This window comes from Aricia agestis, chromosome 19 (assembly GCF_905147365.1).
Source record: "Aricia agestis chromosome 19, ilAriAges1.1, whole genome shotgun sequence".
NCBI lineage: Eukaryota > Metazoa > Arthropoda > Insecta > Lepidoptera > Lycaenidae > Aricia > Aricia agestis.
In genome coordinates, this window is record NC_056424.1 from 12,711,846 (window position 1) to 12,729,530 (window position 17,685).

The 17,685-nt window shown below is 37.7% G+C and overlaps 1 protein-coding gene across 4 annotated transcripts in view; it reads left to right on the forward strand.

The window, feature by feature from the left end:
* LOC121736421 (microtubule-associated serine/threonine-protein kinase 3) overlaps positions 1-17,685 on the forward strand; it is an 89,201-nt gene that overhangs the window by 23,489 nt on the left and 48,027 nt on the right. For all 4 annotated transcript variants that reach the window (XM_042127598.1, XM_042127600.1, XM_042127599.1 and 1 more), the window contains exons 2-3: positions 14,389-14,474; positions 15,530-15,604. In XM_042127598.1, coding sequence (XP_041983532.1) covers positions 14,389-14,474; positions 15,530-15,604 — 161 coding nt within the window. The remainder of the gene's footprint in view (positions 1-14,388; positions 14,475-15,529; positions 15,605-17,685) is intronic.

A 17,685-nucleotide genomic window follows, 5' to 3' on the forward strand; every position in this document is an offset into this window, starting at 1 on the left:
TCGTATCCCATATCCTTTCCGGGATACCAACTATGAACTCTCAGGGTTTGAGTGTGAAGAGGTAACAGTCATAGCGGATATTTTCGTCCAACGAGTACAAACTTCGGGTGATATTGATTTCATATTGCTACGCAGTTTTGGTTTCGAAACACTAACGATTGTTTACAAGAAGTTGGAGTACAAAACATTTGGCACGCGACTGTTCGTAAACAAACGAGAGTAATGGCTGCGATTATTTCGCGCCTAATTTTATCCAGGTACTTAATTTTGGCGCAGTCGGTAGGGTAGACGTTGGTCTGTCTGTTACTCAAACCACTAAACCGATTTGGCTGGGTATGGAGTTATATTTTTGAGTCGTGGGAAAGGACATCTAAGTGTCTAAACACACTAGGCCGAAGTTAGGGTGCGTTTCCACTGACGCGGAGCGGAGCTTAGCGGTGTCCGAATTGACCCATCGTGCTATTCCAGCGGAATGACAGCGAAGCGGAGCGAAGATTTCAAGCATGGTGATTGGTCAATTCGGCACCTCTAAGCTCCGAACAGCGTCAGTGGAACGCGGCCTTACGCGGCGTAAATTCAGCATGATTACGCCCGTAATGTCAAACGCATACAATATACGGACGGAACGCGACGGAATAGTGTGCCATCGGTAATCTATACTAATATTATAAATGCGAAAGTATCTCTGTCTGTCTGTCTGTCTGTCTGTCTGTCTGTCTCGCTTTCACGCCAAAACTACTGAACCGATTGCAATGAAATTTTGTACACAGTTATTCTAGAGTCTGAGAAAGGACATAGGCTACATTTTGATGTGGGAAAATATCTTATTTCCATGAAAATATCGATGAAAATTACTTCGCATTGCGCGTGGCCAGCGCTCATCCCGGGGGTCCTGGGTTCGAGTCCCGCAGGCGGAACAAAAAGTTTTCAATGTTCCTGGGTCTTGGATGTGTATTAAAATAATATTTCAAAAATCTTAAATATATTTTATGTATAATATTATAAAAAATCCAGAAATATATCGACGCGATGCAATGAACATTTTAGTTCTAATACGATTCAACAGATGGCGCTTTTTTTACTTCGTTGTAACATAGAACTAATCATACTTATTAGTTATTATGTTTTTGTTTATAGTTTTTAATACGTTAGAATATTATGTTTATTAATATTATCACTTGCTATAATAATAATCAATCTATCTGATCTTATAGAACTCCTACTGCATTTCTAAGGAGTTCGAGTGTGTTGTGTTGGCCTATATTCCATCCAGAAAATATTTTTACATTTTAATTCTAATATATGAAAACAGATGGCGCTTTATTTTTTACTTCATTATTATAACAGAACTAATCATACCTACTTTATTATATATTATTGTTTTTATTCATAACTAGCTGTTGCCCGCGACTTCGTCCGCGTGGACTTTAGTTTATAGTGCGCGGTGTCAACAAAATTTGTGTCAAATTTAAAAACTTTTTAAAACCCTGGTAAGTGGTACCCCTCTTAGGGCCGCGCAGCGCGCTACACCGGAATGGCAGCGCTGAAAGTGCTCGCCTCGCCGCTGCCATTCCGGTGTAGCGCGGCCCTTAATTAATCAAAATACCCAGAAACAGCTGTGCAGTGTGCACATAATCTGTACTAATATTATGAATGCGAAAGTATCTCTGTCTGTCTGTCTGTCTGTCAGTCTCGCTTTCACGCTAAACGCCAAAACTACCGAACCGATTGTAATGAAATTTTGTATACTGATAGTCTAAAGCCTGAGAAAGGACACAGGCTACTTTTTTACTGGAAAAAAGGGTTGTAAGGGTCGTAAATTTGTTCAAAAAATTCATAATGGCGTTCATATGGCGCCGTGCGTCTTCTACATGGCGCTGACGCTTGCTCAAAAGTCTTTCTATAAGAGGTGGTATCATCTTACATTTAAGTCTCGATTTTTTTCGATTGTTATATCTATTCTACGGTATTAAATAAGTCAGTACTTTATCTGTGCAGGCAGTGACGTAACCTTAAGACCAAATTTCACCAACGACTGTTAAAGTTAAGAGGATACCACAGCGGCTAGAGAAATGAAAAAAAAGTACGTGTAATATCTATAGCTGTCTCCCTTACCTCAAGCCTATACCGCAGAACGCGATAGAGACAACTGCAGAAAATCCAGAAAATCAACGATTCGTTGTCCCCTGATTCCTTCTCCAAAACTTAACCGATTTAAGTACTTTTTTCATTAAAGATTAAAAAAAGGCTTGAGCTGTGTTCCTATGTTTTGCTTTTTTTGTATAATCTATCCAAATCTGTTTTCTGGACGTTTGAACACAGTGGAAAATCTGGCCATTTTTTTGGGTTTTTGAACGTTCATATCTTATTTAATAATTAAATTATGAAAAAAAAGAAAACATAGGGACATTGTATTAGTGGCCGTAGATATTCAGGAAAAAAATTATAACTCTACTAGCATTATCCAGGGAGGAAACAGGGGACAACGTTTGTATGGAAAAAATGGCGGTGTGGAATCCTCTTAATGCTCGAATTAGTATCACGTTAGCTGTTTCGTTTTTCATATGAATGAAAGAGAAGACAGGATATTTTAACAAGCTGTTAACACTAACAGACGTTGGTGAAATTGGGGCTAAACCTGTCGACGCATCACATCATCGACGTCACACGCACACACGCAGGGCTTACGTAGGCCTGCGCCCGGGCTGCGCGGCGCGCCCCCTTCACTCGATATTGGACCACCGCCGGTGTGCGCATGTCAAAGTGTCATACTTTATCGTATCAATAAATCGTATTGAGTCTAAATCAGGTTTCATTCATCACCATCATCGAGGCACCTTCCAGTAGACGGCTCCAGGCTCCAGCCCTAACATTGGTCCTTCGAGCCGGATGTGCAGTGAACCAGCAGGGACAGTTTTGGGTTCGGATGCAGGATAGTGCCGTTAACAAAATTCCCGGATTGCAGCATTGCGAACAGGCAAGTGGCGAACTGGTCAGATAATCTCAAGTAAGCCAATTTTCCTTACTTATTAACAATCCCGATTCTGCCGCGTCATTTGTGTCAGTGCTGTGATTATTATCAATATTTTAGCTACCTATTGCTATAAATTAAGGCTACCTATTGCCGTTTAAATAACATTACCACAAATATATTTTTATCTATTGAATACCAATAAATATTTGATAGATGTATTCAAACTTTCTAAATTCTATTTTACAAGAAATCTAATCAAATACCACAAAAATATTTGATAGATTTTTATGATTCAATTTTTATTCTATTATTTATCGAGTACCTATAAATATTCGGTAGATACTAGAAAATTACATATAATAAAGTAATTAACCAATTAATTACCCATTATTTACAATTATTTACAAGTTTACATCAAACATACTTAAACCTATTTTACTAACTATTCTATTTACTTATATACTACCTATATATTAAGTATTTACATAATCAAATTATCCAGTTCAACCTAAAAAGTGCATAAATATCATCATATTTTGTTTTTGCGCAATCGCAAAAACAAATCGGGTATTCATACAAAGTGTCGTACGATCGGCCGCTCGTGAGCCGGTTCTAGAAAAGTTATACAGGACGCATTCTAAACAACGGTGCGCGCTTTTACAGTAAATACTCGTTGTTACTATCTTTAGTTTATTTTCGTATTTCGGTGAATTTCGATCACTATGGCCGACGAACAGGCTTTAATTAAAAAAAGAGGGACCTTAAAAGGTCGATTGACATTATTCTCTAATTATATTAATAGTTTGCCTGCTCATTTGAGTAACGAAATTAAGTTAGAAATCGAAGTACGAATGTCAAAATTGGAACCATTATTCGATAGTTACAATGAGGTTCAGGAACAAATAGAAACTATTAGTACTAATGTCGCCGAGCAGCAAAAAGAGCGCGACCTGTTTGAGGGCATATACTTTAAGACCATGGCGTTAGCTAAGTCGAAGTTAGGTGTAGTGGCGGAGCAACAGCACAACTGTAGCTGTGATACCGACGGCACCCACAAGGCGCACGGAGCTACTGTCAAACTACCTATCATTCAGTTAGCCAAGTTCGACGGTGCTTACAATTCATGGCTAGAGTTTCGAGACACATACCTATCTTTAATTCACGATAATCCCGATTTAAGTCCGATTAATAAATTCCATTATTTACGCTCGTCGTTAGAAGGCAGCGCGTTATTAGTAATAAAATCAATTGAATTCTCTTCGACCAACTACGAAGTAGCTTGGAAACTTATTTGTGATCGATTCGATAACAAAAAAATGCTTATCGCTAATCACGTCAAGTCGTTGTTTACCATTTACTCCATGCAGAAGGATACTTCATTTAATTTAAAGCGCTTGGTTGATACTTTTGTTAAGAATTTGCGATCATTAACTACACTCGGTGAGCCTACCGATAAGTGGGACACTCTCTTGATACATATGTTATCTAGCAAATTCGATTCGCAAACTTTTGTCGAATGGGAAAAATATAAAGCTGTACATGAAACAAAAGATTTGACATTCGAAGATTTAGTAAAATTCGCGAGAAGTCGATCGGAGTTATTAGAAACTTTAGAGAATAATAATAAAACAAAATTTGTACAAAAACAATCAAGTACCAGCTTATTAACTACTAATCAAAATAACAATAATAAAAATAAAAAATGTCCCATTTGTAATTCATCAGATCATTTCATTTACTACTGTAAAACATTTTTAAATTTAAATAACAAAGATCGCGAAGCAAAGGCTAGTTCATTAAATTTATGTTTAAATTGTTTAAAAACAGGGCATCCTACGAAAAAGTGTCAACTAAGGGCTTGCAAACAATGCAATAAAAGGCACAATAGTTTAATTTGTCCCGATATACCGAGCGGCGACGGATCGAAGCCGCGCGCCGGCGAAGTAGTGTTATCGTGCGGTGTTGCATCGGCTCAAGCGCTGTTATCTACGGCTCGTGTTAATGTGCGCGCTGCGACGGGGAGCAGCCGGCGTGTGCGCCTTATCCTAGACTCGGGAAGTACCGGACATTTCTGTACACAGCGATTATGTAAACAACTCCAGTTGCCTACTAGAAATGTAACGACAACAATTAACGGGTTGAATAAAAGCGTATCTGTTGCGAAGGAATGTTGCGACATTACTATTCAATCGCTTCATTCTAATTACAGTAAAACGATTACGTGTGTTATTATTTCAGAAATTACGAACCCTTGGCCGAGTTCTCCTATACATAAAAACGCAATTAAAATTCCGAGTAACATAACTTTAGCAGATCCGCAGTTTTATTTACCATCTAATATCGACATTTTAATAGGCAACGGAATATTATGGGAATTCATTGAGTCGGAACAGATTAAATTAAATAATCAGAATATTATTTTACAAAAATCAAAATTAGGTTGGTTTTTAACTGGATCAATACAACATAGCTCATCAATATATTGCAATTTTTCAGATTCTCAAATTCTTACCGATCAATTAGCTAAGTTTTGGGAATTAGATTCAATCATTACAAACAAACAATTACAGTGGTCTCCTGAGGAGATCGAATGTGAAAATTCGTTTGTGCAAAATACGTCTCGCCTACCTAATGGCAGATTTTTAGTCACGATTCCATTAAAGCATAGTCCAGATGTTTTAGGCGATTCATACAAAATGGCTAAAATTAGATTTTTACAGCTAGAGAAAAAATTACAAACTAACTTACAATTAAAAAATCAGTATAAAAATTTTATTCAAGAATATATTGATTTGGGTCACATGAGACTATCAAAACATGTGAACAGTGACCAAATAAAATATTTTGCTCCACACCACGGTGTAGAACGCCCTACTAGTTCTACTACGTCATTAAGGGTCGTTTTCGATTGTTCTATGAAATCATCTTCCGGTTATTCATTTAATGAGTTGCAAATGGTCGGCCCGACGATACAAGATGATCTTTTCTCAATATTATTGCGCTTTCGTCAACATAATATCGTCATTACAGCTGACGTTACTAAAATGTATAGGCAGGTCGAAGTTAATGAGTCACAAAGACCCCTTCAACAAATACTGTGGCGCGACGAGCCTAGCGAACCTCTGCGGGCCTACGAGCTAAACACGGTAACGTACGGCACTGCTTCGGCTCCATTCTTAGCGATACGGTGTCTCAAGCAGTTAGCCGACGAATGTACCGACCCGCTGATTCAAGAGGTGATCTCTAAAGACTTCTACGTCGATGACGTCATCACAGGCGCTAGTAACATCTCTCAGGCTCTTCACATTTATACAGGAGTTACCAAGCAACTTGCTAGTGGGTGTTTCCCTTTGCGTAAGTGGTGTTCGAACGATAAAAATGTGCTATCACAAATTAAAAACCTTTCAAACGACAACATAACAATTGATCGCTTAGATTTATGTCCGAATGATGTTTCAAAAACATTAGGTATAAACTGGGATCATAAGTCAGACGAAATTTGTTTTAATATAAATTTAAAAACTTGTAGCAAAATAACCAAAAGAAATATTTTGTCTACTATATCTCAACTTTTTGACCCACTGGGCCTGGTCACCCCTTCTATATTAGAAGCAAAAATAACCCTACAAAAACTATGGTTATGTAAGTTGTCGTGGGACGATCCAGTACCCGAAGCTACACGTACAGCTTGGTACAAGTTCATTTCGTCATTATCAGAATTAAATAATTTAAGAATCCCCAGACACGCTCTTCGTTCGAATTACAATAACCTACAATTGCATATATTTACGGACGCTTCCGAAGACGCATACGGAGCGTGCGCATATTTACGGTCTGTTGACGATAGTGGCGAAGTAAACGTGACGCTCTTGTGTTCAAAAAATAAAGTTTCGCCTCTGAAAACGCAAACACTCCCGCGTCTAGAACTTTGCGGCGCATTACTAGGAGCGAGACTCGGTATCAAGATCGTTGAATCATTGCGACTCACTATAGATAATATTTTTTATTGGTGCGACTCCACCATCGTTTTAGGCTGGCTTAACACAACTACTAATAGACTGCAGACATTTGTACGTAACAGAATAGGAGAAATACAGTCCATTTCAAACATTAGGTCGTGGAATTATGTTCCAACATATTTAAATTCAGCGGACTATCTAACGCGTAAAACCAGCCCTGATGTGTTAATCAGCTGTGAGCAATGGTGGAAAGGCCCGCATTTTTTACAGTCCACCGAGTCATCGTGGCCTAAATTTGATTTTAAAAATAATAATTTAATTTTACCAGAACTAAAACAAGAAGTAACATTAACAATAGCTCAATCAGATGAATCGGTATTTCCATTTGTTAAATTTTCTAGTTATTCCCGAATGCAAAGAACCATGGCTTATATCCTACGTTTTATTTACAATTTAAAAAATAATAAAAATAAAATAACAGGCCCTTTACAAGTATCTGAAATTAAAAACGCTATTTACAAGTTAATTAGTATATCACAGAAGCAATCATTTCCTATAGAGTACGAACAGTTAAAATCAAATAAAACTTTAAAAAGTACTTGCTCAATTTTATCTCTTAATCCATTTTTTGATCATAAATTAGATGTAATAAGAGTCGGGGGACGACTTCTAAATTCACAGTATGATTATAATAAAAAACACCCATTTCTCATTCATAAAAATCATATATTTTCTAAGCTTTTATTTCAAAATGAACACAAAATTTTAATGCATACCGGACCGCAACAATTACTTTACTCCACTCGTCAAAACTATTGGACGATTGGTGGGCGAGATCTGGCTAGGCATGTGTATCGAAACTGCACCATTTGTAGGCGATTTCGTGCTGACAGTACTATACCCATAATGGGAAATATTCCCAAAGAAAGATTTAGTGCAAGCGACGTCGGTTATCCCTTCCAATACACATCAACTGATTATTGTGGTCCTATTATGATTGCTAATAAAGAAGGGCGAGGATGTCGCTTAATAAAATCATATATTTGCGTCTTTGTATGCTTTACCACTAAAGCCATACACTTGGAATTAGTTAGCGACATGTCCACTACAAAATTTATTTTAGCCTTAAAAAGGTTCATATCGCGTAGAGGCAAACCATCATACATGTATTGCGATAATGGTTCGAATTTTGTTGGAGCTAATAATGAGATTAAAAAAATGATATCTACAGACGGAGACAAAATAGTTGATATTTTTGCACAAGAATCCATAAAATTTAGTTTCTCGCCTCCCCGGTCTCCCCATTTTGGTGGACTTCATGAATCAGGTGTAAAATCTACTAAAAATCATTTGAAACGTGCAATTGGTAACTTAAATTTAACATACGAGCAACTGTACACAGCCCTGACGCAAATTGAGGCAATACTTAACTCGCGTCCTCTTACCCCAATGTCATCAAATCCCGAAGACCTACTTCCCCTTACCCCAGGCCATTTCCTAATTGGCAGACAAATCACGTCATTACCAGAGCCAGACTTAGCCGAAATTCCATTGCATCGCCTCGATCGTTACCAAAGAATCGAAAGAGTACGTCAACAATTCTGGTCAAGATGGCACAAAGAATATATTTCGGAGCTCCAAATTCGCACCAAGTGGAAACAATCTCATGGGTCGCTCTGCAAAGGAGATCTCGTACTTATCAAAGATGACCACCTGCCTCCAATGAAATGGCACTTGGGACGAATCATAACCATTTATCCGGGATCTGATGGAGTAACACGAGTGGCTGACATCAAGACATCGTCAGGGACAGTCCGACGCTCATTCTCAAAAATTTGTCCTCTTCCAAAACCTGAACAAGATTGAAGCGAGGCTTCAATGAGGGCCGGCATGTCGACGCATCACATCATCGACGTCACACGCACACACGCAGGGCTTACGTAGGCCTGCGCCCGGGCTGCGCGGCGCGCCCCCTTCACTCGATATTGGACCACCGCCGGTGTGCGCATGTCAAAGTGTCATACTTTATCGTATCAATAAATCGTATTGAGTCTAAATCAGGTTTCATTCATCACCATCATCGAGGCACCTTCCAGTAGACGGCTCCAGGCTCCAGCCCTAACAAAACCTATCAATGATAAATAGTTTATGGGTAAAGTTGTGTAATTGGGGGGCTAAATAAGCTTTAAAATTTGGCATAATATATAAAGTTTAACATACAAAAATGAAGTACTTATTGTTTGCACACTGCACAGCTGTATTGATTTAAGGGGTACCAGGGTTTTTTTATAAAAGCTTTTGACACCAATTTTGTTGACATCGCGCGCTATAAACTGAAGTCCACGCGGACGAAGTCGCGGGCAACAGCTAGTTTTAAATACATTGCGGGCGTAATCATGCGGAATTTACGCCGCGTAACGTCGGCCTAGTGTGTTTAGACAATAGTTTTTTCCCGGACATGTACGGTTACCGAGCGAATTTTGGCGCAACGGAGTTGCGGGCGTCATCTAGTTTAAGAATAAAGCCTATCCGACCTTCATCGAATGATATTCAATGGCAAATACTATTTTTCGTCTAAAAATAATTTTTAATTGGTCTCATCAATAAAAACAAGTAACTCTATCTTGCATTTAAAAAATATTATGTTGCATGATAAACGTCGTTTAAAGAATAATATTATGACTGAGTAAGCCAATTAAAGGTATTTACTAGTTAAGTTGTATGAACTTATCACAAATGCAATTATGTGTATTACTAGTTCTGATAAAACTGGTAACAGTAAACAAGACGTAGTCTATTTTTATTATAGTGTGACCGCGTATAATAATAATATAATATGTTGTAAAAGAGCGATTAGGAATATTTTGACAGCTCGTAATTATTGTGACGTCATCGAGGCTATGTTCCGAAATAAAACTCAGTTTACTAGCCAGTGCTCAGGATGTCATGTATCTGTCATCTGGTTGAATCTAATATTTTAGAATGACTGGTGAATTCATCAATGAAACCATTTAATTTAATGACTACAACGTCTTAACTAAAGGCCTACTCGTCAAGCCTTTAACTGTTTATTAAATGGTTTCGTTCAATGAATTGGACAGTCATTAAATAAAAAGCTGAAATTTGAAGCCCATAATGTGAAAATCAAAGCAAAAAACAAGCAGTCATATTTCTTCCATCTAAAATACACAAAGCTTATTAACCCCGCAAAAAAAAAGTACTAATAAAAAGACTACACTACTACGATTAAACTATTTGAGATTTTCAATGCAAACATAATATAAGCCTATAAAATACATACTGACATATATACATACAGGCGAGGCGCAGAGTCAAGGTATGTTTTGTTTAAACATACCTCTTTTTTGTTCGGGCTAAAAGTTATATTAATATTTGTATCCGTTCTTAACCGACTTCAAAAAAAGGAGGTTATCAATTCGACGCGTATGTATGTAATATTTCCAGAACTGCCCAATTTTCGAATATGTTAGTCTATATCAGCGTCTGAACAAATGTGCCAAATTTCAAAAGCGTATGTATGTAGGTATGTATGTATGTTTTTATGATTGTGTTCGGATATCTCTGGAATTACCGCTCCGATTTCAGTATTTTTTTTTTGTTGTACTAGGTATTGTTCAACTTAAAGAATAGTGCAAGTTTTATCAAAATCGGTTTAGTAGTTTTGGAGATAGGGAGTTTTAATTATCAATTACGTACAATTTTGAAGTCGGTTTTATAATTTTAAAATACAGATTATTATTATTATTATCTTGTTAAAATCACAGTAGGTTTATCAAAATGAACATTTTACAATATTAAATAACACAATAACTCCTTTTTACAAAATCGGATAACATTCCTTATGAACTACGCCTTATGTGTCCATTTCGTCACCGAAATCTTTCCCCTAATATGTCACGAAACTAAATGGACGTGACGAATCCTGCTTTGTCGGAGTAATTTGCAAATTGAAAATATTGCTTTCGCTTAAAAAGAACATAACGCAGTTTTAATGCACATTAAAATATATTAAGCTTTCAATAATAATATAATTTTCATAAGCCAACTTACCGATTTTACGCAAATATCGAAACTAAAGTGGACTTCTTATTTGACTTCGCGGGGAGCACGCTTCGTCGTCACAGGTTTTGAAAAAATTACAGGGGCATGATAAAATAACTGGCCCTTTTTAAATTGATAAATAAGATAAAAGAGGCCATGACGAAGAAATTAAAAGAGTTTTGGTGGATTTAAGCTCGGGAGGCCAGAAAAATGCGTGACTAAAGTGGACTGTCCACGTAACTCAAAATGTTGACCCACGATATCGTCAAGGATTTTATTGTATTCTTATATTAATATGGGTTAAAATAATAGTTTAAAATAAAATACATATTACAAGCTTTCAAAATATACCTTTATCATAGAGCTGAAATAAAATGCAATAGGGAAAATTTAGGTTGAAAAATTCACAAAACATGTGTGACATGCTAAAATCATCGGATTTTTTGCGAACTTTTACTCATGATAAATTAATTAGTATGGTAATTGTTGATTAATATATTTATTTGTAAAGGTAATTAACCCATCTTTTACGGAAAAAAAAATTAATGAAATAGGCTCGCAATATTTAGTGATAATCACTTTAAAAGTGCTGTCACATCAGCATTTCCTTTGATACACATTTACACGGAATGATTCACTGGTGTTCCAGTGGTGAGACAAGTGTTTTTATTATAATGACATCTCAACAAAGTTCATTTACTGGCCAGTATATTATTTCGAAATAAATCACTGGAATGGCATTGATTCTAGACGTCTTGAGCACTGGTCAGAATACTGAGTAATATTTTAGAACATACCCCGAATATCGTATGTCAAATGTATGACCACAATAGACATAACTACCAGTAGTTGGACTGCAAAGAAACGGACAGGTTTCAATATCTGTCAAATTCGTCGGGTTTCACTAGGATTATAAATGGAATGTGCCTCGCGCTGGCTGATATAATTTATTTTTAAATATTTAAAGTAAAGATTTCAAAATTGGATTCTGACAATTTTAATCGCATGTGCCAAAACACAAACAACAATACGACCACAGAGGAACACGTCTAGCGAATATGTCATAGTTTTAAATTCGTAGGTAACAATTTAACAACCCTAGCGACGATTTTCGTCATGATACGTCAAATTTAAAAATTTCAACATCAGTTCTAAGTCGACATACTCTATAATTCTGTCTACTCTGGTATGACGATGTCAAAATGGTCGCAAAATCTTTTTTGACTATAAATTATGATTACCTAATAATAGAAACCCTTGCTCGCCCCTCAGTTCTTAACTAAACTGTAACTTTGCGATCGGAAACGTATTCGACATAGAAAGTACAAATTAAGCTGTTCTCACTTCTCTGTCTGTATTATTTACCTAAATATAAATAACGATAGTCGTGACCGAAAGGGCTATTTTGAAGTCACGACCCGTCAGAGGTGTCAAATACATGAACACAAAGTTGTGCACGTAGGTACCTACTATTGAGTACGATTTAAGGTCTGAGTTCTGACATGCAAATGGCCAGACAAGTAGAGAAAAGTTGCCTGTTTAAAATTCTCCAAGTATTGATGGTTTGTTGTTTTCTGCTTCATAGTGATTGCTGTCCCTGAATAAAGAAAAATGTTTTTCTAGGAGACACGATTTAGTTCTACATGAATAGGGAGCTAAAGGTGTTGGCATAACACATAACAGAGACGTCAGAGAGAAACAGTGGAGTCGAATAGTTTGAATTAGTTTCTGTGCTCATACAGCCTTATTAATAAATACAGACTAGAGCAAGAATAACTTTACTCCTAGGCTTAAGGAAAGAGTAATAAAATTCAGTATTAATAAAATGGAGTAAGGAAGGAGTAAACTAATCCGAATCTACTCTCGGAATAAAAGTTAGTCCTGCACACTACCTAGTTTAAGTAGAGATTAAGTATAGAACAAAGGTGTATTTTGACATTTGAAAAAAAAAAACCCAACCCAACATTTTATAGGTACGAGATGTCTAACGTTCGTAAAAACTTACTTTTTCATCTTCAGGCCATTTTTATTAATAAGACCGCTATAGTTTTAAGGATAAAGCAAATCGAGAGTGTCTTAAATTACAAGATATAACAAAACAAAGTTTTGATAATCTTAAAGGTGTGTACGTGTTCTTTGTAGAGAGTTCAGTGTGGAAGTAGCAGCTCTGAAAGACCAAATTTTTTTTTCATTTTTGTATCTGGTAACTCGCGACACTGGGGCGCTTGCCCATACAAAAGTGAAAAAAGATTTGGTCTTTCAGCGCTGCTACTTTCACACTGAACTCTCCACAAGGAACACGTACACACCCTTAAGTATTATCACTTAGTTTTGTTACACCCTGTATAAAAAGTATTAAGTAAGCTTAAACCAGACGCAGTCTCGGTTTTTTGGGGGAAGGGTCACGTCATTTTTGGGGAGGCGTCACGTCATTTTTGGGGAGGCGGTCATATTTGACCTCACACCCGGGACCACTACCGACAGATTTTATTTCTTTTCTTCGTTTGTAAACCTGTAGGCTTAGCATAACAACATTAGAAACGGAAAAGAATGGTCATTCTGTCAGATTTTAGTGATAATATGGCAGATTCGCTTAATTAATCTGTCACTTTGTCTATTCTTCCGTAGAGAGAAACCAATTCTATTGTGAGTGGTGACCATGCTAACGCGCCTGTCACCCATAGGACGTTGATCAGCCGCTCAAAGGACGTTTAGAAAGTGAACGTTTATCTAACAGCTAACCAGTATTTTCTCTAAGATCAAGTTTAAAAAGGTTGTGCGGTGTGCGAGTGAAATGCCGTGTCGTAATAGTTTCCTGCGACTTGTGACGGAATGAAAGTTAACTCCGTCGTGACACTGACATTTTAATCATAGAATGATTACAATGCTACAAGGATGTATATTTGGAGATTTTGAAATAAAGATTGGTGCATGAAATTAGGAATAATGCCCGCCATGCAAAAATACAGCCGTTTCACACCCATCATGCTTTTCTATGTAAATGATTATTATCATTATATTATCGTTATCATATTACATATTATGGCTAAATTGAATGACTGTAGAGTGTACGGTTTATTTCGAGTAACAGCCGTATTTCATCACCTTCCCTTTGACAATGCCATACATGCACTAAAACATTCGTGAAGGTCTGATAAGTTTTTGGTGCTTTCAAAGTACCAGCAGGCTTAGCATAACAACATTTAATGGTGACAGATTTTAGTAACAAAATGGCGGATTTCCTTTATCAATTTGTCACTTGGTCAATTCTCGCGTAGAGAGAAATCGTTTCTATGGTGACCATGCTAAGCCTGCTGTTGGTCCTTGTCCTCCATTATAAAATTTTTATGCTCCATGCCATAAAACCATAAAGTTTCTATAATGTTGTTCCAGATGCCAGCAAACCTCTGCGGAGCAACCTGGTGCGCATGCGACGATCCGCGCTCGGAAAATCCGCACCCACACTCTCCGTACACGTGGTCAGTATCATGGTTTTATACTAGCTAGGTAAAATATTGTGGTAATAATTCACGGAGGAAAAGGACAACTGCTAGAAGTTTTAAAGGCTAGGTTAGGTTAGGTTAGTTACTGCCGCACTAGGAGTGGAACATTAATTACTTAGGCCCGATTCGACCAAACTTGAAGTTACACGAGTATAACTATCATGAGAATAATTTTACTCCTTTAATTTACTCTAGGGTATTATCGTTTGCATTTTACCAAGTTACTCAAAGAGTATGAAATAAAATGTCAATTACAGTTCACAATGACACCGACCGTGACAGTTGAACCCTGTTGTGCAACTATTCTCAGTTTAATATTTACTCCACCAAAATAGCCCGTGTAAATATTTACTCCCGTGTAATTACCTCATTCTTGGATTAGAAGTTGGAAAAACGCAAAACCAGCTTACTCTTAGATTAGGAGACAGTTATACTCGAGTAAAATTTTACTCCAGTTTGGTCGAATCCGCCCTTAATTGTAATTAATTAAAATTTTGACGTAAGTATCATGCATTAATTATCTGTCAAACTGTTCATTAAATTGAAATTTAATTATATGTCTCTGAGTACGGCGGTTAGTTTACATTGCGACATATGACAACTCACCCAGGTCTCCTCAGAAATTAACCACATTCGCAGTACTTATAATATTTTCGCATTGTAGAAAATCTAAAACACCTTGCAAATTGTGCCTTTATTGATTTGTAATTTTATAATTCGTTTAAACTCCCAAGTGTTTCCTAAAGTTTAATGCTGGGTTTCTAAGCATTTATCTCGCTTGGCATTTGGAAGTCGTTTACACGCTTGTGAATGCGTCAGTGTATTACCACAGACTACGTTCATCCAAGCCCTTTAATCTGTGTCCAAAAACCGACACTACTCCGGATCGGATACAAGCGTCCGCAAGCTCACGCAAGCCAAGCCAGATACTCTCTTTACACGCTTGTGCTTGTGGACGCTGGTCAAGCCTTGGCAAGCATAGAAACGCAGCATAACGTACGAGGCTTGTTAATGTTTGTGTACGGTTTCAGAAAGAGCCATGTGCGACCTCACGACGACCGTCCAGGCTGCCGCCGCCGCCGCCCCACCACAGGCTCTCGTTGGTGGTGAGTTACCATCACCTTTTAGACGCTGTGCTGTGACAGTCCATACTGAGTTGTTTTACTAGGTCTTTATAAAACGGTGACTTGTAAGTTGGTAGTATTAGGGCCTCCGTCAAAAAAGTTGTGAATAGCCTTTTTTATGAAATAAGGGGGCAAACGAGCCAACGGGTCGCCTGATGGAAAGCAACTTCCGTCGCCCATGGACACTCGCAGCATCAGAAGAGCTGCAGGTGCATTGCCTGCATATTAAGAGGGAATAGGGTAATATGGGAGGGTAGGGAAGGGTATAGGGGAGGGTAGGGAAGGGAATAGGATAGGGTAGGGAAGGGAAAAGGGTAGGGGAATGGGCCTCCGGTAAACTCACTCACTCGGCGAAACACAGCGCAAGCGCTGTTTCACACCGGTTTTCTTTGAGCCCGTGGTATTTCTCCAGTCGAGCCGGCCCATTCGTGTCGAAGCATGGCTCTCCCACGTCAAAAATTGCCTATTCGGCACTTTATCAGAAAGTGGTGAAACAGGTGATTAAGGTGTCTGATTGTGACGGAGGAGAAAGACCGAAGTTGCGTGCTGGTACTCAAGTCGAAGTTCTAAAGTCTAAACTCTAAAGGTAAATAGTGGACGACAGAGACATTTTTGTCACCGTGCGTTATGGTTTTGTCATGTTCAGTGCGAGCTTTACTTTAGGTCAGCGGTTCTCAAACTTTGTTGGTGGCGGAACCTTTTTAAGAAGTGGCATTTTCCACCCACCAAAAAAAATCGTATTGCTCGCGAAGCCCCTATAAGGCCTCCGCGAAGCAGACTTTGAGAATAGAATCTTAGGCGATTTCGTTTATTATAATAAAAAAAAAATACCTGGACATTGGCTGAAAATAAATTTAATGGCTGTCGCTTTATTTAGTGATCCATTTGAAAACTCTCCGAGATGGAAATTGGAAACAGCTTGTCGTTTGTATTAAGTTGAACGTTTGATTGGTTCAGCTGAACTAACGAACGTAAATACTGAAAGATTACACAGTTTGCTTGATACAGATGGAAATGGTTTAAACGTAGGTTTTGTTTACTGTTAAACTAGTTAGTGCCTGCAATTCCGTTGCGCCAAAATGCGATTATCGCGCGGGAACCGTACATTTTCTAGGATAAAATGATATGTCCCGGGATTCAAAGTGTCTCCATAGTCCATACCAAATTTCAGCAAAATCGATTTAGAGGCTTGGGCGTGGAAAGGTAACAGACAGACACAATTTCGCATGTATGTATGATATTACTATAGATGTATGACTATAGGTACGTACAGTAAACATGCTTGTCATAACACAACAACATGGTTGAATAATGAATGTTATGAGCATATTATGGAAATTATAAGACGCACTCAGACTAGAAAAGTATGAAAATATGAGAATATTTTCATGTAAATAATGCCAAGACAAGGCAATAGTTAGACATTTTGCTCTACATGAAAAAGTTCATCTATTTACATCTTGGCTTTATTATGTACTATCAGATAAGTTGATTCATAGGCAGATGGGGGACTTACGTAATTTGGTCACATTTTGTTGAACGTAGCCATCACACACACAGATCACAATTACCATTAAATTGACTTGATCCGACCAAATGACGTTGGTCTGTCAACTGCCTATGAATCAATTTTCTCGATGGTACGTAAAGAAAGCGTTTTAGTCGAAACTCGAAACATAAAATCGCTAGGTATCGCAATTTGCTATTGCGTTGCGGATTCGGGATTTCGTGTGAAAGCCTATATATACAGGGTGTAACAAAACTAAGTGGTAATACTTTAGGTTGTTTATGTGTTCCTTGCATAGAGTTCACTGTGAAAGTAGCAGCGCTGAAAGAGTATCTTTTTTTTCACGTTTGTATTAAAAAACCACGACGCGGGTACGCTTGCCCATTACAAATCATAAAATAGTCTTTCAGCGCTGCTAGTTGCTACTTTTACAGTGAACTCATTTTTCTCAACCACTTAGTTTTATTACACCTTGTATACAAGAGCTCGACTTGGCCATTACTGGAATATTGATTGACGTGCATTTCATTTATTATTCCAAAACCATTTTGCATTG